This window comes from Protopterus annectens, chromosome 7.part1 (genome assembly GCF_019279795.1).
Source record: "Protopterus annectens isolate FY-2018-M chromosome 7.part1, PAN1.0, whole genome shotgun sequence".
NCBI classification, from domain to species: Eukaryota; Metazoa; Chordata; order Ceratodontiformes; family Protopteridae; genus Protopterus; species Protopterus annectens.
The window spans coordinates 153,473,797-153,500,177 of NC_056740.1; the positions used below are offsets into that span (position 1 = coordinate 153,473,797).

The 26,381-nt window shown below is 38.6% G+C and overlaps 1 protein-coding gene across 4 annotated transcripts in view; it reads right to left on the minus strand.

Annotated features, from left to right (window-relative positions):
- GRIP2 (glutamate receptor interacting protein 2) overlaps positions 1-26,381 on the minus strand; it is a 2,580,489-nt gene that overhangs the window by 1,830,225 nt on the left and 723,883 nt on the right. The window contains exon 1 of one of the 4 annotated variants that reach the window (XM_044078608.1): positions 4,131-5,164. The exons of the other annotated variants lie outside the window; for them this stretch is intronic. Within the exon in view, the coding sequence (XP_043934543.1) occupies positions 4,131-4,170 (40 nt within the window). The 5' untranslated portion in view covers positions 4,171-5,164. Of the gene's footprint in view, positions 1-4,130; positions 5,165-26,381 lie in introns of those variants that run through there. 4 annotated transcript variants of the gene reach the window in all.

Consider the following 26,381-nt stretch of genomic DNA (forward strand, 5'->3'; position numbering starts at 1 on the left):
TAAACTCCCAGGACAGGAAGATCAGGGACATTATCCATTAGCTCACTTGGTTATATTCTTGACATTTTAAACGGACTGTAATGGTCCCTTTCTTCTTTATCTACTATAAAACCATGCCTAAATTAGATTCTTTAGGAATACAAAGGCTGCTACGGCTTGGCATTGTGGTAAGAGTTTCCATGATATTTCTACCTCAGCTGAGCTCTAACAGTGCATAGTAAAAGATATGCAATTTCCAAAAACTTAATAGGTTTACTGTTGCAGAATGAGGAAAAAAATAGCTCTCAGCTCCTTCCAGTTTTGCAAAACACCTCATATTTTACCCTGTTCCCCAGTAAAATTTTGACTTTCAGGTATATCACTGAGAATTACAGTCAGTCAATAAAAGTGTTTCATCTTACCATTTAGAAAATTATGCTGATGCAAAACATGTTGTTCTATTAACTTTCTAAATGAGTTAAGAGTAATATTTTAAAACTGTCCCTGTCCTTAAGCAAAAGAGTTGAGAACTACAAAGGCAATGGAGGAAGAACTACAAATATTTTTCTCTATAGGCTTTTCCTCAGTCAAAAAATGATCCAAGGATGGCACATTTTTGTAAAGAGTATTGTGTCTGCCTTACCCAGGTTCTCCAATTAGGTTCATGACTGTCCATATGAGTGTTTACTTAATGCTCCAGTTTCCTCCCATATCTCAAACACATGCTGCTGGGGGGCAGTCCTCTAGCTTGCTACAAGTGTGCATGTGATGGACTAGCATTCTTCCAGAACTAACTGAATACTGGAATAGGCTTCAGTTCCTGTGTCTCTGTAAACATGAGGAATTATGTATAGGATAACAAATGACATGGAGCGAGAACCAGGGCAACAAATTCCTACAGGATTGTGGCATTTCCTCTAAGCCTAACATACTTAGAACAGAGGAAGCCGAATTACACAGAAATAGTAAACTATAGTGAAAAGTGCTACACCATGCCTTTATATGTGGCAGTGCAAGAAGCATTCTGTAAGAGAGAGAAAAACAATATTAGAAAAGGAAAAGTTGTGCTTAGTACTTAAAGAAATAGAATCCAAGGAGGTTTCACCTTTTCAATGGGGGCGGGGAGTTATAAAAGATGGTCGGAAGGCACTCACTGTAAAGAATGAAAGGATGAGGCAAGGGATAATGTCAGGAAGCTGTTTTACTGAGGTGGTGGTTCATGCATCTATACATAAATCGTCTAATCCTAGATTCCAGAACTCTGAAAGTTTCATTTATATCAAGCTGTAGAGTACATAATGCTAACATGAGGCTGCACACGGGGAATGTTCTGGTTTAACTAGGACCCAAAACGTATTACAGAATTAGGAAATTGAACAGACGCAGTGGGACAAGTCAGCTTTACCTATCAGTTTTAAGGCTTAGTCAATTTACTTCATAACTAGCAGTAGATCCTATACTTATAAATGTCGAACTAGAACAGGTTTGTTTTATTTTCCATGTCGTCAACATTTCTGTGCAAGTAAATGGCACATTTGCAGAACAGTGGCTTTGGACAAGGCAGTACAAGTGCTGCTCATCAAAACTATACCATACACTTTAATGAGGTAAGCTAATCCAAGAACACAAAATAGTAATAATGACACTGAGAAAATGTTTTGAATTAAAAGATCTCCTATATTCTCAGGATATACACAAAACATTTTATGAATGCCTATGTTTATCAAGAGTAATATAACCAAGCAAAGAGATGGATTTAGAAGATGTTACTATACTACCCTTTACTATTAAGTGACAAAAATGTGCTTAGAAATAGATTATGACCAGAAACAAGTATTGTGAACCACAATAGGAAGACAAACACCTGAATACTAGTACATTTAAACCATTCCCTGCATACAGAAAAATAAAATATTTTACATTGAATGTATGAGATGCTTTATATGGGACACCTTAAAATTTGTCATGATCAGAGTCTAAGACTAGTCAGTAGGTAAATTATTTCAAAGGTGGTCTAGGAGAAGAGTATAGTAGTCAGTCTCCATCAATAACATCTAAGATGCTAGCTAGAAATTGAAAAGGTTAGCTTTGTACAACTTAACAGTATATTTTTTAACTTCTTGGCACAGCCCTTTTCTTGTGTCCATGATCAGCCTCTGTGGTCATGTGTAGTATACTAGGACACCATTCTAACAGCAGACTTGGTTGATCATTACAACTTAGTTGACCGCACTGTGCAGACGAAAGCGGGAAGCTCAGCCAGCTGCAGAAACCAAGCCTACATCTGGTAAACATAAGCAAAGTGGCAGAGGACAAGTATTTCATTCTGTGAGAGACACAGGTAGGGCACAACAGGCCACATAGACACTTGTAATCGATTTGCTTTTTTTCCAAAAATACTGTTTTATGAGCCAATGGGATTTCTGAATTAAAAGCAGAGGCAAACAAGCAACACCCCTTCAAAATGATGGGTCTATAGTAAAAGACCGAATGTTCACAACCGTGAATACGACAACTGCGACACGTAAATGCTGAATAGCTGAAACAGCGAAACACGTAAACATTGAAATACGGAATGCCGAAAACATTTCTGAAAACAACAGCTCCATACAGGTAAGTAAAACTTAAACTTACCTCAATAAACACACTTTTGCAGGGGCATGCACCCCCCATGTGGGGGACTGTGCCCCCCCCCCTACTTACATATACCAGTATACCTCTCAACTGTCCCTGATTTTCAGGGACATCCCTGATTTTGATTCAAACTTTAACTCTGTCCCTCTTATTCCCTCCTAAAACCAGTGACATTTGGAGGAAAGTTAGTGAATTACACAATGAATAATGACAATAATTAAGAGTTATAAACTTCTTTTACTTCAGATAATGTGTACTAATTCATATGCTAGCTAAGAATATGTACAAACAAAACTAGATGTACATGCAGGTTTTCAGACAAGTTCCAGATATTTTGTCTTGGGAAAAGATCACAAAAGTACTGCACAGTGGCTGTGAGGAGAAACTGAGGTAAACTATACTTGGAGCATATTCCTCTATACTTAACAAGCCTAAAACTGAGGAACTATTAAGGCTGCAGAATCCCATCCTAGTTAATTGGCCATTATTTGCTGTCTCATGCCATTATGACTTCTAGACATGACAACATATTCCTATACAAAAAACTGGTGGCACTCTAATTTCCATTCCCTTTCTGAGCAGCTACTTTCAAAGAAACAGCAACTAAGTGTTCATAAATACAATAATGTTACTAAAAATGGACATCTATACAATTAAGGCCTCTGTACAAATTGTCCTTGTGGCATTTCAGCATCTCCTACTTTATTTACTGAGATTTCAGAATGTACATTCTACAGTACCCAAGTACAACACAGAAATGGTGCAATTAATTGGATGATTCCTTCCTAAAGTGGTAGCCACATGAAAAACTATATATCGTTTGTTAGCCAGACACCCATTATATACAAAAATGCCTCAACACTCAAATTCTTAGCATGATTTATTCTCACAGGAAAGTTTATACTAGTACTACTAGTGATTGCTTACTTGGTGAACACACAGATCTACGGAAAATTATATCTTCAGCCTGTTTCATTTCAGCATCTTCAGCTCTGACCAACATAACAAAATACAACAGAATATTTTAGCCACTTAATGTGTAAACAAGAGTACACCATATTCATTAAAATATGGTATACAAATAACTTCTGCATCTGTTAATATTTTTGAGCAGTTTAATTGCTTTTTAATGAATCTTGATTCCAAAACAGGAAAAAGATAAAGAACCTGGTAGAAACATGCATGTTATCCCTGGCAAACACATAGGTGTATATACAAGAAAATACCATGAGCTTTTACTGAAAATCTGCAGTAAACAAAACAGCTGTTCATAAACCCCAGGGCTGCTATCAGCAGCAATCAACTTCCTGTTGCTTAGAAGCAAGCAACATATTCAGTTAATAGATTTCTAGGTGAAAATGTATCCATCATCCCAGCATTCTCCCTGCAGAATGTATTGTAACACACCCACTCAAACCAGGAGGCATGCAGTCTTTGTAATCGTAACAAATTTACAATTACTGCTTAAAGTGCAAGAAGGAACAGTCAAGTAAGTGAAACCACAGAGAAGTACTTACCGGCATCAGAGAGCAAATCCTTTTTCAGTCCACATAACATGTCTACTGGAATCTAGTCTGACAAATTTGTGTCAACTGACTGTCCCCCTTCAGCTGTTGCACTTTTCTCAGGACAGTTTACAGAGCACCACTCCACCCCCACCCAGTGTGTAAAGGCTATGGTGTGTTTAGAGGAATGATTTTTCCAAACAGATGAAATAAAACAGGAGCTGTGCAGATTAGTAGTTTCTTTCTGAATGCTTCACATTCAAAGGGTCCCACATGCTGGCCCTTTTCATCATTTGAAAATTAACTGTCCAATTGTTTCTGACCAATGTATACTCTTCAGATGTGCATCTGCATTTGTGCATCTAATCTGCTGCTGAAATAAAAAGCGGCTGCTTTACAACTTTGTGACATTCAGTAAGGTGCCATGTGAAATGCTTTTCCTGAGCAAACCGCAGGTGAGCATATCTGTAACAACAATGCAGTCCTGCAATGCATGGTAGTCAAGAACTCTTGAGTGTTTGGAGAATTTTGTGCTAAAACAGCTTTAACAAATGGCTGCACACTGCATATAGTAATCCATGACCAGCACAAGTGTTGTAAATTGGAAAAAATTCTGCTAACCCCTCACTCAAACCAGAGTTTGTCAGGTCTTTAAAACTTAAATCAGGATAAGCAACGCACGTTGTAAAAGATAAACTTTGTCCTTGGTAATCCTAAAGTTACTTGAATGAACCTGTGCATACTCCCTTTCATTAGGAATCAGGTATAAACAGGAGTTAAAATGGCAAACTGCAACTAATCCCAGAGGTAGCTCCGCAGCACAATGGTAGATAAGAAAATGAGTATTCTAAAGCATTTTGGCTCAGATCACTTGGGTGTCTGCTCAGATTATTTCCTAGGATCTCCTCACAGCATCCCCGGCAACTTCTACGGTAATTTTAAGCATTTTCCATTCCTAGGCATGGTATTCCTGGCCTGCCTCCACACACTCATACACACATGCGTACATCCACTCACATTCAACATCCATGCAGGAACTCCCTGCCTCCTACTCTCTTACAGTGAAAGGGAATCTGAACTAGCTTGCATTAGGGCTTTGACTGGAACACAGCAGCTGAAGACCCGCCCACAACACACACACAAACCTTTACAATTTAACTCTCTCTCTGATGTAGCTCTGTTCATACCCAGCCCCCACCCCAGCTCAAAAGCAGCAGGATTCCAAACTACAGAAACTGTAGGATCATTTCTTTATCTTTCACACAGCTTATTCATTTTTGCTGGACTGGACTGCAGCCATCAATGACCCTATACTAGTCATCTTCTGAAATACTTTATTTTTCTTCTTGCCTGTAACCCTGCCTTGTTACCTTTCTGCATCTACTAAGTCTGTGGTTTACATACCTTTGAGAGAATTATACTCCGCAGATCCCATTGTTGTGAAAATGAGCCATGGGCTGAGCTTAATGCATGTTATTTTAATCTTGCTTGGTTAGGTTGTAAGGTTCTCAAAATAAACACTCCGTTTTAATTGGTGATCCCACAATTAAATGTATTACTCAAAGTCAAAGTATATATATGAATGTGATGGGACAGGAATCAAACCAGTAGGATTTGCATTTATATTAATGCAATAATTTATCAACCAAGTCTGCTCATTGAATAGATTCAGTAATCAGGACTACAGGATTAAACTCATTAGTGACAAGCAATAACAAGGCACATATTTACAAGGCACACAACAGAAACAAGTTAAACAGCAGCATTGTGTTAAGAAACCTGATACCAGTGTCAAGAGTTCAAAGGCCACCATAAGAACATATAATCACAGGTTTGTCTTTTAACTTTGTAAAAGTGTAACCGGCAAGAAAAGGCTTTGTTTCCACATCATGTGATGCAATTATTTTTTCATGGAAAAAAATAACTTCATGGCATACTATCAGGGCTGAAATACTCAGGTTTGTGCAAAGGTAGATGCATAACAGACGAGTCACTTACCAATGTATTTATCTCACCCTTTGTAAAAAGATGTTCCCAACAAACAGTCGAGTCTTGTATACCATAAACACTGCAGGAATGTAACTTACTATCTTTACATCTGTATTGAAAGGCCATGTCTCAAAAAATGTAGAGGTTATAAAAACCCATTTGTACAGCAAATGTTAATTGCAAAAACCCACTTGGGGCAAGCTTTTTCAGGGCTGACCAGAAGTGCTGTCCCAATTAAGTGGCTTGCTTAGATTAAGTAGCACAGTAGGCAGGCAGATGCTGAGGGAATCAAACCTTTGACTACAGAATGAAACTCATCATCTCACAGCCTTAAACCTCTGCTGTAAATTGGCATGCAGCTAATACTTATATATGCAAAAACATTATACATATGCGCATGTGTGATGTTATACATACGCATGTATATAAAGATATATCACTCACACACTCGTGTGTGCACATATATGAGCAGAATACTCCTTGTTTTTGTAGTAGTAGAAATTCTTAAACGCTACAAAACAATTAAAATTTAAATGAATGGTATACCAGCATGATACTGGACTGATCAAATCATACCAGCACACCAGTTACTTTTGAGCATAGAAATGTATTTATATCAAACTTTTCTTAAAGGTTTTAATTGGCAAACATGAAAACCATGCTTTAAAATCTGTTAGATATAGGCCAGTTTGGAAACAAAATGCCATTCTCTAGTACAATTTTTTTTCCACTTCTAAATTTTCAAGAGAGGTTGTAATGTGAAGGACTGATTAGTGAGGACATCGCAAAAGTGGAATTAAAAAGAAAAGTGGAGGAGTAATACAAGCATATTGACTAGTGCCTGGAGATACAGATGGCAGGTCATTAGCCCAGGAAATAAGCTGCTGAGCAAAAAAAAAAAAAAAGTGTGGTGATAATTCGGCTTGTATCAGCAATACCCAAATAGACATGGGTTGGAAGGCAAAATGAATGACTGCTTAACAGAATACTACAGGGTTGATTGCAAGTTTATGTTGCAATTTCTTAAGGCAATGAATAGGAAAAAGGCAACGCACTGGTTAGCTATAGAAGAAATCGAGAGAGTGGTTGTTAACTACTCAAAACTCCATTGACTGGATTTGTCCTGCTGGTCAAAATCCCATTTACAGAAGGAAGGGATTTGGAGACAGAAAAACTCTGAGCAGCACAGAATATGTTTGTGTCTTTCGGCTTTTCCTGGTAAGGGGTTGCCACAGCGGAACTCCGGTCCACTAATGATTGGCAGTAGATTTTTATGTACCAAGTTGCCAGCTCTGACGCACAACCTTCAACGAAGGTACACCCATTCACACGTCTCCACACAGAAGACGCTCTAGCTGAGAATCGAACAGCGTCTTACTGTGAGGTGACAATGCTACCACAGCACCACCACCGCAGTATCTGAGCAGCACAGAATATACACTGCAGAAATGAATAATGTATAGGCACACAGCTCAATGCACAATCATACTGCTCAAATGTCCAGATTTTTGCCTCTTATTTTTGGTCTGTTCCTCATATAATTTGTGGTTTTCTGGCAAATCACTGTGGATTAAATTCACTAAATAATGATATACTTTTGAGTTTCAGACTTCACATCCTTCAGAAAATGCATGCTAACACAAATCCTGTTATTCTATCAACTTTCTAAGTTTCTAAGAGCAGTATTTAAAATATGTCCCTATTTTTGAGCTTTTGTCCCCAAATAAACTTAGCCTTTGTCCAGTTTTCTTACCCTAAGAGGTTGAGAGGTATGCCTCTGCCTCCTTTGATTATGCCTTGACTGTAAGATACCACCCAGTTTTTACAACTGTTCTCTGATGTGCAGGCAAATAGGCATTGGTTTCACTGCACTCCGGATGTCAAATTCACTGTATACCTCTATCATCTATGATTCTCAGAAGCTAATTTGTATTAATTTGAGTTTAAATGACCTTTTAGTCGGGTTTACTAAGCTGGTTTTAACTCGTGTCATTTGATAGGATGATTTGCATCTCTCTCTATTTTTGTACTCACATGGATGCAGCTGTTTGCTCCCTTATATGCTGACATATTCACGGGATATTTTGAACAGGTACTATTGTACAAAAAGAATATTTTTCTTAATCAGATGTGTGGAGATGCTACCTTGATATTCATTGGATCATCTGAAGGGTCTACTATCTGTGTTTAATGAATCTGACTCTCAGTTCCATTGATTTGATATTAAATTTACCGGCAACTGCCAGTTTTGTTAACATCAATTTTTTAGATGTTAATATTACCAAAACTTCAGAGAGTATGCTTGTTTCTAGTTTATACAGGAAATTGTTTAGTAAAAATGCTCTTCTAGATTCTAGAAGTCACCATCCTAGACATATTTTAAAGCTGTTCCTAAACATCACTTCATTCCTATGAAGCTCATAACCTCATAGTCAGACTCAAGATTTAACCAACAGAAGTTTTCATAGGTGTTACTACATACAAGCTACATCTGCCAGATGTGATATTTCTTAGAACTCAAGTTGATATTTTGACATATCAGGATAGAAATGTAGAGCAACCCTCTAGTTCTATGCTTGTGTTATATTATAGGTATAATTTCAGTGCCATCAGAAACATTACTGATTCTCATTTGGGACGAGTTGTCTGCCAACAATGTTCTTTGTAACATACTTCCTAATACAGTCTGAAGCAATTCTTTATTAAGAGGTTGACTGGTCCTGAAAAAATATTGGGAATTCTGCCACAATATATATTCTGGTACATCATCTCTATGCTAGAAATACTTCTAAGATTTTTTTTTATATTTGTGGTATTACATGGGACACCTCTAAGGTTGTTTACATGGCTAATTGTTTCTGTAGCACCTTCTATGTTGGCAGGACCTCATTTCCTTTTAAGGAACAAATTTGTCTTCATCTCAGTGCTATTTGCTATAAACAGGAGTGTGGTACATTGCTCAAGTGCATTAATTTTTACCCCAAAGCCTCTCTTGTTTTATGAGTATTAATTACAGTCCATGAAAAATGCAACCTACTGCCTGTTGCTTGGAATAAATACTGGATAAGAAGGAAAAAGTTTGGATTTTCTCTACTGGTGCACATTTCTGTCCTGGTTTGAATGAGAACGTATAGCTTCTAGCTGTATGTTTAATTTTTTTCTGTGATTATATTTACCCTGTTATTGTTTTAGGGAGGTTCAGTATCTGATGCCTTTCATATTATATTAGTACATTATAATGAATCCATATGAGTGTTTTCTGGGGCACTGTTTACATTCTACTTAAACTACATTGTACTAGATATAGCAAAAAAAAAAAAAAAAAAAAAGTGAAACATTTTGTAATTTCTATGTCAATCTATAATCTTCAGCTGTGTTTATATTTTTCTTCCATGCACATATTTCTATTTTTGTAACTATATTTACCCTTTAGATGTTTCGGGAAGTTTTGTTATACGATGTCTGTTTTCTAGCGTAGCTAGGGCAGGGCCAATGGGGCAATCACCCTAGATGCTGTCTTGTGCAGGGTGCAAGTCTCAGCTCATTCAGCTATGTAACGAAATATATATTTTAATAAGATATATATTTTTGTAAATTTCCCTTTAAGGGGAACAAGACTGCAACGACACATACCTTCCTAAACAGATGTCAGAGTCTCTTGTGTGTACGTCCCACCTCTGCTTACATCATTTTTCATGGGCACGACCCCAAAATGACCTGTGATTGGCTGTGCAGGTAGAAGGGGTGGTGCAATAAAGACAGTCTGACAGAAATCGCTCACTGTGGATGCATTTATTAATTAAAAACCACTGATTCAACAGTTGGACCTTGATTAAATTCGTTGACTCAGTTGAGTCAACCGACTTATTGTGAACTGGAACTGCTGTGGAGGGCAGAAAAAACAGACAAGTAGGGTCATGTATGCTTTATATATAGTAGGCAAAGTTGGAGGGAACTGTTTCTTTCATTTTAAGTGCTTGCTTCAAAAGAATTGTTGAGGGACATGTTTCATTTTGGTGCTTGTGGATAGTGCACATACATACATGAGCAGACAGCTGCTCATGGCAGATAAAACAGAGAAGTGAAGTACGTTTATATACTATGCTTTGCATATAGTGGGCGATGATGGAGGGGGCAGTTCCATTCATTTTGAGTACTTGCTTCAAAAGGGTCATTGTGGACATGTTTCATTTTGGTGCTTATTGTGCATAGTGTATACATATATGAGTGGACAGACTACTGTAGGGGTCATTGGGAGGATTCATTTGGTGCGTGTGCATACATACATACATGGATGTAGGGACAGACTACTGAAGAAGTCATTGGGAGAAATGTTTTATTTTGGTGTCATTAAAGTGCTTTTGCATACACAAACTACTGAAGGGATCCATGATATTTAGAGAAAGAAAGCAAACAATGCAGCTACACTGCTCGATAGGCAAAGCCAAGCATAACTTTAAATTTACATTATCTGTGATTTTAAAACAACGATATAGCAAGTCCTTCCACTATGACTTATTCAAGATTAAACCCTTTGATGGTCAGGCTCAATGAAATTTAAGTGTTTTTTTTTTTTTTTTTTTGCGGGGAGGGAGCAGTCTCTCCTGCCTCCCCAATGTGGTGGGGAGATGCACACACACTCAAAATTAGTATTAATTTATTTCTTGTTGTTCATTGAAAAAAGTAACATATAGGTCTGTCTCATGGGGGCATACTTCTCAACCTCTTAGCACAAGAAATCTGGACAAAGCCTAAAATAATGGGGTTAGGCCAAAAACAGGGACAGGTTTTAAAGATTATTCTTCTAAGTTTAAACTTAGTTGCTAGATTAATAGGATTTTGTGTGCATTTTCCAGAGGAAATGAAGTCTGAAATACAAACGCATATCATTATTTAAGGAGTTCAGTACCCACTGATTTGCCAGAAAACCACACATTTTATGAGGGGAAAATCTGAATAGTTGCAAGGGGGCACGGCTAAGTATTCAGCATGTTTCTTACTACATAATACTCTGAAAGTCCATTTGTCGCTTAGGTGAACTAAGGAGAAAAAAAATCAATAAAAATGAGGCCTCACTGCATTCTATATTCTTAATAGTCTTCTTGAGATCTCATTAGACTTCCTGGAAATGACCACAATTACTGCAAATTTGCAGAATAATGCTGCCCAAGATATTACACTGTATGTCTGAGCCAGAGATTAGTACAGGGCTTTGGAAACTTCTCTTCTTTCTTTGTAGTTTAAGCATCTGAAGTATCTTAAAATAGGATAGGTAAATGTAAAGCTGTATACAAATAGTTATTGGATTTGATATTTAGGATTATTAGAGGGTTTTTAATCAAATGAGTGTTTATAATTAAAATGAAGTCAACTTTAACTCCGACACTTCCTTTATTGATGACTAGCATGCAAGTCAGATATATATCTATCATAGCTTTTGTGCAGTAACAAAAGAACCATATATGTGTGTAAGTTAATAGATTAGTAGTAGGCTATCTGACCTTGTTGAACCCTTTTACGCCTAGCTATCTTTCCCATCCCAAAGGTTAGAATCAAACCCTGAACTTTTTGAGTATGAGAAAAATCCAGTATGTACTGTCAGAAGCAATTTAATCCAAGGGACTATTCTTTCATTTTTTTTTCCAGTTTTTGTTTTCTTTTGTTGCCTACTTGCTTACAATTTATATGCATCTTTATTGGTTATGTTTGGAGAGATTTTATAGCTGAAACAAGGCAATCGGAGGTACAGCCATTATTGTCTAGTAGAGCACACCCCTGTTGTTAAACAGTAAACACACAGTGTAAGTGTCTATTGTCTTAATCTGATGGCACTAGGGCATGATGTTACCAGACAGTTAACGGCACATTGCTGTGTAAATTATCCAGTGTTCCCTGAACTAGCTCCAAATATTAAAACATTGTGTTACAAGGAGCTGTCAACATGATGTAAACATCAGGTACAAAGAGTGTTGCAATGCACAACTAAACTTGTGTGTAGTACACATATGCATAAAATGTACGGAGGGGTCAGAATGTATATTTTAGCTGCTTATCCCTTGGGCAATGATTTTTCGGTTTGTGCCACAGCCACAATTAGTTCATGTTTTTCTGTGTTGCAGTTCATATTTACCTAACTATTAATAGTATAATTTTGTTATGCCACTGTTGGCATTTTGCTTTACCTGCAAAGAGATGTGTATTATGCCGAATTCTGCTTTATTTGCAATATCTGTAAGGTTTCTTTACATTGCTACAGCAGTGTTGTGTTTGGTCGTTCATCATATGACAGTTAAATGATCAACTCTGAAAATACGTTAAACTTTCAATAAAACGTCCTGTTTGTACATGTTTTTGGGCATCTTGGCCTCAGTATTTGTGAAAAGTTGTTGTCAAGGCATTTTTTTCCCATCCCTGGGGGGGTGGGGGGGTTAAGAGTCTTGCCCTTGGCTTCAAATGGCCCAGCTACTCCTCTGGGTGCATTTGTATTAAGTAATGGTAATGGGAACTTGTGTGTAACCCAGCTAGTGGGGATGCACAAGCCAGTGCATTTCTTTGTGCCGGTCCCAAGCCCGGTAAATGGGGAGGGTTACATCAGGAAGGGCATCCAGCGTAAAAAGTCTGCCACATAACTTATGGCGCGAAAATTTCATATTTCCATACCGGATCGGTCGAGGCCCGGGTTAACAATGACCGCCACCAGTACTGTTAGCCAACAGGGTGCTGGCGGAAATTGGGCTACTGTTGGCCGAAGGAGAAGAGGAGGGCGAAGGCATGCCCAAAGGCAGGAAGAGAGGAGGAAGGTTAGGAGTGTAGCAGTGAGGGTAGGAACTTTGAATGTTGGCAGTATGACTGGTATAGGAAGAGAGCTAGCTGATATGATGGAGAGAAGGAAGGTTGATATATCGTGCGTGCAAGAGACCAGATGGAAGGGAAGTAAGGCCAGGTGTTTAGGAAACGGGTTCAAATTGTTCTATCATGGTGTGGATGGCAGGAGAAATGTGGTAGGGGTTATACTAAAGGAACAATATGCCATGAGTGTTTTAGACGTGAAGAGAGTGTCTGACAGAGTGATGTTCATGAAGCTCGAAACTGATGGTGTAATGATGAATGTTGTTAGTGCATATGCTCCACAAGTTGGGTGTGCGATGTTTGAGAAAGAGAAATTTTGGAGTGAGTTGGATGAAGTTGTGGTGAGTGTACCCAAGGGTGAGAGACTAGTGATTGGAGCGGACTTTAATGGGCATGTTGGTGAAGTGAACAGAGGGGATGAGGAAGTGATGGGTATGTATGGTGTTAAGGAGAGGAATGCAGAAGGTCAGATGATTGTGGATTTTGTGAAAAGGATGGACATGGCTGTGGTGAATACGTATTTTAAGAAGAGGGAGGAGCATAGAGTGACGTACGAGAGTGGAGGAAGATGCACACAGGTGGATTATATCCTATGTAGGAGGGCCAGTCTGAAGGAGATTGGAGACTGTAAAGTGGTGGCAGGGGAAAGTGTAGTTAAGCAGCATAGAATGGTGGTCTGTAGGATGACGTTGGTGATCAAGAGGAGGAGTGTGAAAGCAGTGCCAAGGATTAAATGGTGGAAGTTAAAAAAGGGTGATTGTGAAGTGGAGTTTAGGGAAGAGTTAAGACAGGCACTGGGAAGCAGTGGAGAGTTACCGAATAGCTGGGTAACTACAGCAGAACTAGTAAGGAGACTGCTAGAAAGGTGCTTGGTGTGACATCTGGACAGAGGAAGGAGGACAAGGAGACCTGGTGGTGGAATGAGGAAGTACATGAGAGTATACAGAGGAAGAGGCTGGCGAAGAAGAAGTGGGATTGTCAAAGAGATGAAGAAAGTAGACATGAGTATAAGGAGATGAGGCATGGCAAAGAGAGAGGTGGTGAAAGCTAAGGATAAGGCATATGGAGAGTTGTATGAGAGATTGGACACTAAAGAGGGAGAAAAGGACCTGTACCAATTGGCTAGACAGAGGGACAGAGCTGGGAAAGATGTGCAGCAAGTAAGGGTGATAAAGGATAGTGAGGGAAAGGTACTCACAAGAGAGGAGAGTGTGTTGAGTAGATGGAAAGAGTATTTTGAGAGGCTGATGAATGAAGAGAATGAAAGAGAGAGAAGGTTGGATGATGTGGGGATAGTGTATCAGGAAGTGAAACAGATTAGTAAGGAGGAAGTAAGGACAGCTATGAAGAGGATGAAGAATGGAAAGGCTGTTGGCCCAGATGGCATCCCAATGGAAGCATGGAGCTGCTTAGGAGAAATGGCAGTGGAATTTTTAACTAGATTGTTTAATGAAATTTTGGAAAGTCAGAGGATGCCTGAGGAGTGGAGAAAAAGTGTTTTGGTACCTATCTTTAAGAATAAGGGTGATGTGCAGAGCTGCAGTAACTACAGAGGGATAAAATTGATCAGTCACAGCTTGAAGTTATGGGAGAGAGTAGTAGAAGCTAGGTTAAAAAGGGAGGTGATGATTAGTGATCAGCAGTATGGTTTCATGCCAGGAAAGAGCACTACAGATGCGATGTTTGCTCTGAGAGAGTTATTGGAGAAATACAGAGAAGGTCAGAAGGAGTTACATTGTATCTTTGTAGACTTGGAGAAAGCATATGACAGGGTGCCTAGAAAAGAGTTGTGGTATTGTATGAGGAAGTCGGGAGTGGCAGAGAAGTATGTAAGAGTGGTACAGGATATGTACGAGGGTAGTGTGACAGTGGTGAGGACTGCAGTGGGAGTGACAGATCCGTTTAAGGTGGAGGTGGGATTACATCAAGGATCAGCTCTGAGTCCCTTCTTATTTGCAGTGGTGATGGATAGGTTGACAGATGATATCAGACAGGAGGCCCCGTGGACTATGATGTTTGCAGATGACATTGTGATCTGTACTGAGAGTAGGAATCAGGTTGAGGAGACTCTGGAGAGGTGGAGATATGCTCTAGAGAGCAGAGGAATGAAGGTCAGCAGGGCTAAGACAGAATATATGTGTGTAAATGAGATGGAGGGTAGAGGAATGGTGAGGATGCAGGGAGTAGAGTTGGTAAAGGTGGACGAGGTTAAGTACTTGGGCTCAACAGTTCAGAGTAATGGTGAATGTGGAAGAGAGTACAGGCAGGGTGGAATGGGTGGAGAAGAGTGTCAGGAGTGATTTGTGACAGACGGGTACCAGTAAGAGTGAAAGGGAAGGTCTACAAGACAGTAGTGAGACCAGCTATGTTATATGGGTTGGAGACAGTGGCATTGACAAAAAGGCAGGAGTCAGAGCTGGATGTGGCAGAGTTAAAGATGTTAAGATTTGCACTCGGTGCGACTAGGATGGATAGGATTAGGAATCAGTATATTAGAGGGTCAGCTCATGTTGGACAGTTTGGAGACAAAGCAAGAGAGACGAGATTGAGTTGGTTTGGACATGTGCTGAGGAGGGATGATGGGTATATTGGGAAAAAGATGCTAAGGATGGAGCTGCCAGGTAAGAGGAAAAGAGGAAGGCCTAAGATAAGGTTTATGGATGTGGTGAGAGAGGACATGCAGGCGGTTGGTGTGACAGAGCAAGATGCAGAGGATAGGAAGAAATGGAAAGAGATGATCTGCTGTGGCGACCCCCAACAGGAAAAGCCGAAAGATGATGATGATGAATGGGAACTTGTGTGTGTTCCTAGTTACTGGCACTTATTTAATCCACCGAGAAAAATTTAGCAAAAGAAGTCTGGGTTTGTTTGGAGGTGCTTTTTAATAAACTGATACTGCATTTCTGTTCCTTGGCTGCTGAATGTTTTTTGTTTTGCTGAATTGTTTGATGCCTGCAGCTTGTGGTGATTGTTCCTGTGCTGGATTGTCATTTGGTATATTATGTATATTTGTCATACAAACAGAAATTCTACATACCATTATTAGTAAGTGAGAAGCAGAAACAATGACTGTTGCATGTAATTTACTCACAAGCCTTCAGAATTTCTATGTATAATCTAAGGAGGACAATACATACACAATCGATTACCTGTAGTAATCATATGCAACTCATTTGCATACTTGGTCTTTGCGAATGGCTCCTGTATTTCTAAAGGGATTCTGTAAGGTAGCCCTGAATGTTGCAGGGGGTTGCATCCCCTAACTAATATAAAAATAATCTCCAGTATCGTACTATTTGTGGGGAGGAGGAGCATGGTAAGGCAAATCCACTACACTGCTTGTGCAGAGCATTCACTTGCTCACTATAAGTAATCTTCGTCCAGAAGTACTTCAGAATGTCAACAGACACACAGATGTACAAGTATCCCTTCAGTAGTCTGTCAGTGTATAGCACTGTATAAGTAAAGTCCACTACATGCCCTCCAGCAAGATAGTCAGAAAATGACCAGTAGCAATAATTTATTACCTCTTGTTGCCTAAATGAACAATAGAGTCTAATGTGAGGGGCAAAGTAAACTAACATGGCATTCCAGAATCACAGCAATGCAAAAGTGCATTTTAGTGGCTGCTAACAGCAGAACAACTTGCCAACAATGGCCAGTATTAAGACATTTTCTAAAATGCATTATGCTTCTTCTCAATACATACAACAGCTATACCCATGCAAGGCAAAAATGGTTACCTGACTATGTATTTTAGTTTGTTACTGTCTGATCCATATACTTTAGGCCATTGCAAACCTCCTCCAAAACATGTGTGTGAATTACAGGCATTTTAATGATTTTGTACACAATGTTTGATTGTGATAAAAATGAATGAAAAAATGCACAAACAGCAACAGTGATATTTTAGCCAGATTCTGTCCAGTGCATACCATGTGACTCAGTACAACCCATCCTCATGTACATGCATGTGTGAGCCACATACACGGATGTGCCCAGCAAGTATAGCCACTTTACTCACTGTGCATACCTCAGATGAAATATATAACTGCCACTATTGTTAGCTTATTACCACATCTACAGATGTGACCAGATAAAACCATTTTATCACTTACACTTCAGACTTGCGACTGTGATAAAATGAATGAATACCTTTTTACAGCATTATATTTTTGTTTATAGCTGTGAGAAGGTTGAAGTGCAACCCTTTGCAACCCCCACACAAAGATGTGCTCACCAAGTATAGCCACTCTACATCTGATTATGATCAAATTAATTAATAAATATATAGATAGATAAAAGTTGCAGTAATATATTTTAGTTCTTTACTGCCAGGAGCACACAGTGCAACCCATTACAACCCTCCTTACACACAGAGTTGCTCCCATTAAGTACATCCAGATTATTTTGTTCACCACCAAAGTCTGATAAACTGAGTAAATGCAACCAAATTTTAGCCTATTGTTGCAAGACACACAGTGCAACCTATTACAGCCCTCCTATACTTGTGTAAGCACACATATACCTACTAAGCAATGTGGCTTTATAGACAGTGTGCCCTCTGATATTGTAATCAAATGAAGCAATAGAGTTAAACAAATACGTAACAGCCACATTAACATTTTAGCGCATTGCTGTTTTACACAGTACAATTCATTACAAAGCTACACCCACACAGAGACATGCCATGTCATAGCTTCTTTTGGTAATGTTTGCTTCCTCTCAAAATGAATAAAGAATTGAAATAGCCTATACATGCTGTTTTGCACATGAAGTACTCTGCTGACTACACTGCACATTTGTTAAATAATTTATGCAACCAGTGTAATTTTTGTTTCTTATGGTTTTACAGTTAAGACACTATCCAGGATAAGTGCTCATTTTGCTTATCTGATTACACAGTTCTCAACCTTTTAACTAAAGAATCAGGGCAAAAGCCAAAAAAAAATGGTGGGCAACCACTCAAAAATAGAAAAACTTTAAATTTTATTTTTATATACTTAGAAAGTTTCTGTAATAATGGGTTTTGCATTAATGCACATTTCTGAAGGATAAAAAAAAGACAACTCTCACTTTAAATTTATGGATTTTTATTTTCTGAAGAATATGAAGTCTGAAACTCAGATGTATATCATTATTTAGTGACTGCACTCCTCAACATTTTGCTGGAAAACAATGTATAAGAATCAGACCAAAATGCATTATGGTAACTCTGACATTTTGTGAAATTTAGGGCTTTGTACTTTAGTGGCAGCACTTCTCCTAAACATTTTTAAGCATGCCTAATGCCAGAACAAATTTATTTTACATTTATTTACCGGGAAAGTCCAATTGGACAAAAGGTCCTTTTTCAATGGAGGCCCGGGTAGAAAAGCTCCAGATACAGGTAATAATATTTATATTATTTGTCTATGTTCACTCCACTCACTTTGAAATACATCAGTGATGCAGAGAGTTTACATACACATTTAGACATATGAGTTTACATAACACATTTAGAGATCTAGACAGATTACCAAAGACATTGTCTTGATTGAAATAGCCAATAATTTTCCTGAAAGGTATTTAATTTCAGACTCAAAATAATTTTTATGAGCACTATGCAGAGTCTAGATGCATTACTGGTAGAGTATGCAGTTTGGAAAGATCTCGAAGGAAGGAAGGGTTACAAGCTGCCATACAGGAGGAGGCATTGGCTTATTGGAAGTAGAACAGAGAAGGGAGAGGAAACAATAATGGGCTGAGTTGTGGCGTAGAGAGGGAGTATGATGAAAGTAGGACAGAGTAGGGAGAAACGTATATTAGCGGGTTTCAGTGTAGTAAGAGTGTGTATGTAGTAGAGAAGGGAGTAGGATCATAATAGGATGACATAATAATACAGCCAAGATAGTTAAAGGTGGTATTGAGGTTCAAGAGGTAATAGAGGAAGATAAGGACAGTTGGAGGAGGGGTTAATATCAGGAGGCAAGTGCCAGAAGAAAGGGTATTTTAGCAGGGTAGTAGGGTATACAGAGTAAAAGGTACTGGTAATAGAGCAGTAGGCAGAGAAGAAGAGTTAATCAGGGTTGTCACAGCTACAAAGCCATGATTGTTGTAGGTGAGATGTTAAGGACTTCTTGAAGGAGGTAATGAAAGTACTGGATGTGATGTTGGGGGAAGGTTGTTTCAGTGCTTGGCAATAGTGTAGCCATACAGGGATATACCTGCAGAATTATTGGGTTTAGTTACATCTAATAGCGGGTTTTGATTGGATCTTGGGAACCCTAGATTTTGGTGCTTGGGTGAATAATGTTTTGTAGAGCAGGGATTTTTCAGAGTAAAAGTAGTTTGTGGGTAAATATAAGTTGATTATAGAGAATGAGATGGAAGTTGAAGCCAATTAAGTGTTTTGAGGGAGTGCAGTGGTGTGTACTGTGGGAGTACCAATTGCAAATTTTGCGATTTTATTATAACATACTTGCAGCTTGGTAAGGTCAGACATGATGGAGCTTGTCAGACTGTGTATCCTAGCATTGAGCAGCATTCTGCCTTCTCCAAAGATGATTTCACAATATGAGCAAAGAAAATATTTACTTCAATAATTAGCTTAGTTTTTGGTGTTATTTGAAGGGGGTCTAATATTTATTAGCTTGGGAGGACTTTTTTTTTGATAATGTTTCTCCAGCGATGTCCTAAACCTATCCACTTTGTCTTTGCCAATATTTGAAAGCCTGTTCACCCCCCCCCCCGTGCATTTCTTTTTTCAGAAAGCAACCTCCTAATATAATGAAACGAGCAAAGGAAATTATTAAGATGTTACGGATCATTGCTAGAAGCCTAAACATGCAACTCCACTCCCTACAAGAACTACAGTCACTCAATATTAAACCAAATACCACATTTAATGGTGATCTAAACTATCCAACTGTAGACTGGGAAATCTATAGTACCACTCGTGCACAAGCACAGAGACTCCTGGACTTTGTCAGTACTAATTTTCCGGAGAAACTAATCAGGGTATTTAAAATAAAATGGCTACAAAAAAACAGTACACCAACAAAACATCCAATAAAAAAAAACGCCAAAAAACATACTATTAAATGAAAAAACTTTTTAATAAACAAAATATACATGAAATACACAACTGGTAAATGCTTTCATTCTTAAGAACTTCTTCAGACCCATTTAATAGTAAGTGGTTTTTATTGGAAACCATCAGGGTACTCACTAGGGTAAACATCTTAGACCTTGTCCTTACTAATATGGGGGCATCTTACACCATCCCTTGGGTATCTCCATTGCTTATTGGGGTCTGAACATAGCAGTCTCCTTTGAAATAAAAGGAAATCGAGGACCACTTCCACACCTGGTGACTTTAAATACTGCATCAATAGCTCCTGATAACATCCCAGGATGCATCCTAAATAGCAGAAGTGCACTAAGTCACACCCCTAACAACACGGTTCAACCTTGGCCATCATGCTGCTTTTGTAACAAGAATATGGAGGACAGTATCAGTTACTTCTCTACATAAAAGGGGGGAGCTTCCACAGGCGTAGGCAATTACAGAACCACAAGTCTGACCAGCCTCCTAGCAAAGCTATGGAAAGAATTATCATGGGATTAAGATCATAGGTTGGATTACAGGCAGGTCGCTTATTCAGTCTTCTGGACTTTTCTGAAAAGATCACCGTAGCAATGGACAGGGGTAAAACAGTAGACACCACATAGCTTGAGGTGGTCAAGGTTGGAAACAATCCCAACTCAGCCACAAAAGAAAAGCTTAATAAACTAGGAATATTCATCACTTTCTGGATTTCCAACTGTTTCATAGATGGGATACAGGAGACCAAAACAGAGGAAGTTGCCAACATAATAAACAACACAGGGGTATAGTGCTGGGACCTCTTCTGTTCAGCATCATCTTCTCAGAAGTAAAATACAGTACCAAAGGGCTCTGGTTAACTAAATTTGCAAATGACTTGATTAGGAGCAGCCATTAAATCCCTAAAAGTCTCAGCAATCCTACAGGAAGCATTCCCCAAACAAATAACTGGTGTCAGTCTCATGGACTAAAGCTAAATGCCAAAAAAAATATTCTCTCCTAAGGGAGAGATGAATCCCCAGAACTACCAATCTAACTCACCCTTAAGAGTTGACCCAATAGTTTGGGAACTAAGTGAACAGTGACCTACCTTTTGACCAGCATGTGTACACTGTGATAAGGAAGTACTACTATAATGTACAGCCTAAAACAAAGGGGTTACATCAAGGTTCAAGCCCACATTAGGCCAGTCATTGAGTAGAATACTCCTTTTGGTATGCATCTTTCCATCAAGCCTTTCTTAGCTTCCAGACCTTTAAATCATTAGAATTTATTTATTTAAATGTTTTTAATGTTTTTAATGTTTGCAATGTTTTTAGCACTTGATGTCAATAATATAAGGTTTTAAATAGTAACCTTTTTTCTATGAATGCTTGTCTCTTTAAATTAGATCAAATCAATTATGACATCATGTGAGCATGTGTTTAAAAGAAGTTAGATTTATTTAGTTTCTATGTCTGAAGAAGCGTTGGGTGTCAACGAAAGCGCTTAACTTTATGACTTGCTGCAGCTCCTGTTTATTTGGAATAAACGAAACCTTTCTCAATAGACTGCTAATTGGAGTTATTTGCTGACAAGTTCGTATTTCAGCTGATGGTGCACTCTTTATTTTCTTTTTGGACATAATAATACAGCCAAGATAGTTAAAGGTGGTATTGAGGTTCAAGAGGTAATAGAGGAAGATAAGGACAGTTGGAGGAGGGGTTAATATCAGGAGGCAAGTGCCAGAAGAAAGGGTATTTTAGCAGGGTAGTAGGGTATACAGAGTAAAAGGTACTGGTAATAGAGCAGTAGGCAGAGAAGAAGAGTTAATCAGGGTTGTCACAGCTACAAAGCCATGATTGTTGTAGGTGAGATGTTAAGGACTTCTTGAAGGAGGTAATGAAAGTACTGGATGTGATGTTGGGGGAAGGTTGTTTCAGTGCTTGGCAATAGTGTAGCCATACAGGGATATACCTGCAGAATTATTGGGTTTGGTTACATCTAATAGCGGGTTTTGATTGGATCTTAGAACCCTAGTTTTGGTGCTTGGGTGAATAATGTTTTGTAGAGCAGGGATTTTTTTCAGGGGAGTAAAAGTAGTTTGTGGGTAAATATAAGTTGATTATAGAGAATGAGATGGGGAAGTTGAAGCCAATTAAGTGTTTTGAGGGGAGTGCAGTGGTGTGTACTGTGGGAGTACTGATTGCAAATTTTGCGATTTTATTATAACATACTTGCAGCTTGGTAAGGTCAGACATGATGGAGCTTGTCAGACTGTGTATCCTAGCATTGAGCAGCATTCTGCCTTCTCCAAAGATGATTTCACAATATGAGCAAAGAAAATATTTACTTCAATAATTAGCTTAGTTTTTGGTGTTATTTGAAGGGGGTCTAATATTTATTAGCTTGGGAGGACTTTTTTTTTGATAATGTTTCTCCAGCGATGTCCTAAACCTATCCACTTTGTCTTTGCCAATATTTGAAAGCCTGTTCACCCCCCCCCCCCCGTGCATTTCTTTTTTCAGAAAGCAACCTCCTAATATAATGAAATGAGCAAAGGAAAATATTAAGATGTTACGGATCATTGCTAGAAGCCTAAACATGCAACTCCACTCCCTACAAGAACTACAGTCACTCAATATTAAACCAAATACCACATTTAATGGTGATCTAAACTATCCAACTGTAGACTGGGAAATCTATAGTACCACTAGTGCACAAGCACAGAGACTCCTGGACTTTGTCAATACTAATTTTCCGGAGAAACTAATCAGGGTATTTAAAATAAAATGGCTACAAAAAAACAGTACACCAACAAAACATCCAATAAAAAAAACGCCAAAAACATACTATTAAATGAAAAAACTTTTTAATAAACAAAATATACATGAAATACACAACTGGTAAATGCTTTCATTCTTAAGAACTTCTTCAGACCCATTTAATAGTAAGTGGTTTTTTTTTTTTTATTGGAAACCCATCAGGGTACTCACTAGGGTAAACATCTTAGACCTTGTCCTTACTAATATGGGGGCATCTTACACCATCCCTTGGGTATCTCCATTGCTTGTTGGGTCTGAACATATAGCAGTCTCCTTTGAAATAAAAGGAAATCCGAGGACCACTTCCACACCTGGTGACTTTAAATACTGCATCAATAGCTCCTGACAACATCCCAGGATGCATCCTAAATAGCAGAAGTGCAATTAAGTCACACCCCTAACAACACGGTTCAACCTTGGCCATCATGCTGCTTTTGTAACAAGAATATGGAGGACAGTATCAGTTACTTCTCTACATAAAAGGGGGGAGCTTCCACAGGCGTAGGCAATTACAGAACCACAAGTCTGACCAGCCTCCTAGCAAAGCTATGGAAAGAATTATCATGGGATTAAGATCATAGGTTGGATTACAGGCAGGTCGCTTATTCAGTCTTCTGGACTTTTCTGAAAAGATCACCATAGCAATGGACAGAGGTAAAACAGTAGACACCACATAGCTTGAGGTGGTCAAGGTTGGAAACAATCCCAACTCAGCCACAAAAGAAAAGCTTAATAAACTAGGAATATTCATCACTTTCTGGATTTCCAACTGTTTCATAGATGGGCTACAGGAGACCAAAACAGAGGAAGTTGCCAACATAATAAACAACACAGGGGTATAGTGCTGGGACCTCTTCTGTTCAGCATCATCTTCTCAGAAGTAAAATACAGTACCAAAGGGCTCTGGTTAACTAAATTTGCAAATGACTTGATTAGGAGCAGCCATTAAATCCCTAAAAGTCTCAGCAATCCTACAGGAAGCATTCCCCAAACAAATAACTGGTGTCAGTCTCATGGACTAAAGCTAAATGCCAAAAAAAAAAAAAAAAAAAAAATATTCTCTCCTAAGGGAGAGATGAATCCCCTGCAAAACTACCAATCTAACTCACCCTTAAGAGTTGACCCAATAGTTTGGGAACTAAGTGAACAGTGACCTACCTTTTGACCAGCATGTGTACACTGTGATAAGGAAGTACTACTATAATGTACAGCCTAAAACAAGGGGGTTACATCAAGGTTCAAGCCCACATTAGGCCAGTCATTGAGTAGAATACTCCTTTTGGTATGCATCTTTCCAAGCACATGCAATACTGAAATGCCTGCAGAGATTTCTTACAAAAAGGATAAGAGGTTTAAACAATGTATCCTACATGCGCCACCTCAAAACCCAATATATACAGTCTCTTACAGACTGCTAAGAGGTGTCCTGTGTCTAGCATACAAGGCATCCTCTGAACAATTACTTCTGGACTTGCTTTGCATCCACAAGTCAGATGCATCAGAAATACTCATTCCAGGGACCTAAACCTCTTCTGCAACATTAACAGAATGGTTTGGAGGGACAGATATATCTTACAAATGATATCACTGCTCTGGATCAGACTCCCCCCCCCCTTCCACATAAAACAAAGGTCATCCCAGACCACAGTCAAGCATAACTTTGATCAATGGAGAGAAAAATAGGAAAGTTACCCTAAGACTCCACACGCTGTACTACTAGTGCACAGAAGCAGCTCCTTAATGCTTTATTCCAATGTATGGGGCTCCTCCAGATATCTATATTTTGATCTACTAATTATCAGAATACAATACATGATTATAGATCACAGAAAGGGTTAGATGAAATTAAACTCCAGTGGACTAGATTAATTTTAACAAAACAGGATAATTAGCTAGCCTTAAAATGATCTGCAAGGGTAATTACCCTAGTATTAACCTATGAACCTAACAGAGTTTGATGCACTTCCTTCAGATTGCATTCTGTACTTGTACAGTTTGCAATTTTTAGAAACTCTCTTGAATGGAAACTTATTGACTGGAAATAAATTCCAGATGGTTCTGTCTGTATCTACACAGACACCACAGATAACATCAGGCATCTGTGCAGCTCCTCAAAGAATGGTCATGAACAGAGTAGAAAATGCAGAGGTCAACAGACAGTAGGGATTCCTTGGAAGTAGCAAAAATACCCTTCATATTCTTGTTTTGTAATGGATGATGACCTTACAGATATTTCTGCTACAGACTATTATTTTCTGCCATTGAGTTTATGGAGAGTGCTGGGAATCGGATACATTTACAAAAAGGATAGAAAATGTACATTTCCTCCATTTTACCATCAATTATAACTGGTCTAATTTTGCTTATACATTTTTATTGCACACAGTATAACATTCACCGAACTTAGAAATTGTGGTTGTGCAACTAATTGCTCACATAATATTTTGTAATTTAAAGCTGTGAGCATAAACTGGGGCTGATGGCACGAGACAATGTGGCACTGGTGGGAAGACTGCATTGATAGTACTACAGGTGTGAACGAGTTAAAGAATATTCAAAGAAAACAAAACTGCTGAGTTGTACCAAGGAACTCATCAGCAAGTAGACAGAAGAATGGAAGTTGGGGGTGTCATACTGTTCATAGAAAATGTCAAAATGTAGGTCAGGGTGTCACTTCCTATCCACAGAACATGTCAGTTGAGTGTTGTGCTGTCAAAGCCCAGTCCACAGAACATGGCAAAATGTGGGTTGAAGTGTCATTCTCATTTCACAGAACATAGAAAAAAAATAAACTGGATGAGGTTACTTTTGGTCTACAGAACAAAGTGTAGGCAAATGCATTAGTGGATTTGAACATTACTCCACCACCACAAATGAATAGCAAGATGATGAAAATTGTAAATGAACTTTCTTGATGACAGCAGCTGAAGAAACATGGGTTTGCTTGCAAAAATGGTACCATTCACTTGTGAGGCTTCACCCTTACTTTGGAAGAACCCATTATAGCTACTTCCAAAAGTGGTACAAAACTCAGTCATACAGCTAATAATGTTAATTTGTAAGAGAAAGATTAAGACCCTAAAGTACTTCTCTCAATAAATTTTACAGATTTTTTCAGCGATTTGAAAGATGCACAGACAATACTACAACATCAATTCATACAGTAACACTTTTCTGAAAGTGTCAAACACTGAAATCAGCCCTGGCCTAGAAATATTAAAGATGATGCAAGAAAAGTTGTTCAACAAACTTTTTCAGCCATACCCCAGGCTAAAGCAGATTTGTAATTATTAGGTAAAATAGACTACAAAAACATGCAACTGGGTGACCAATGAAACCATTCAAGGGCTTCTAGATGGGTAAATAGGCCAAGGCAATGATGGCTGACAAAAAGGGGAGGGGAGCTTTCTATGATCATTTAAAACGCTATTCCAAATATCTTCTATTGCCAGAAACTTCACACATTGCTGCCATAAGGACAAATAACTATTCTAGTGGTATTTCTGATATCTGGAGTCTTGCTCTGATGTAGAG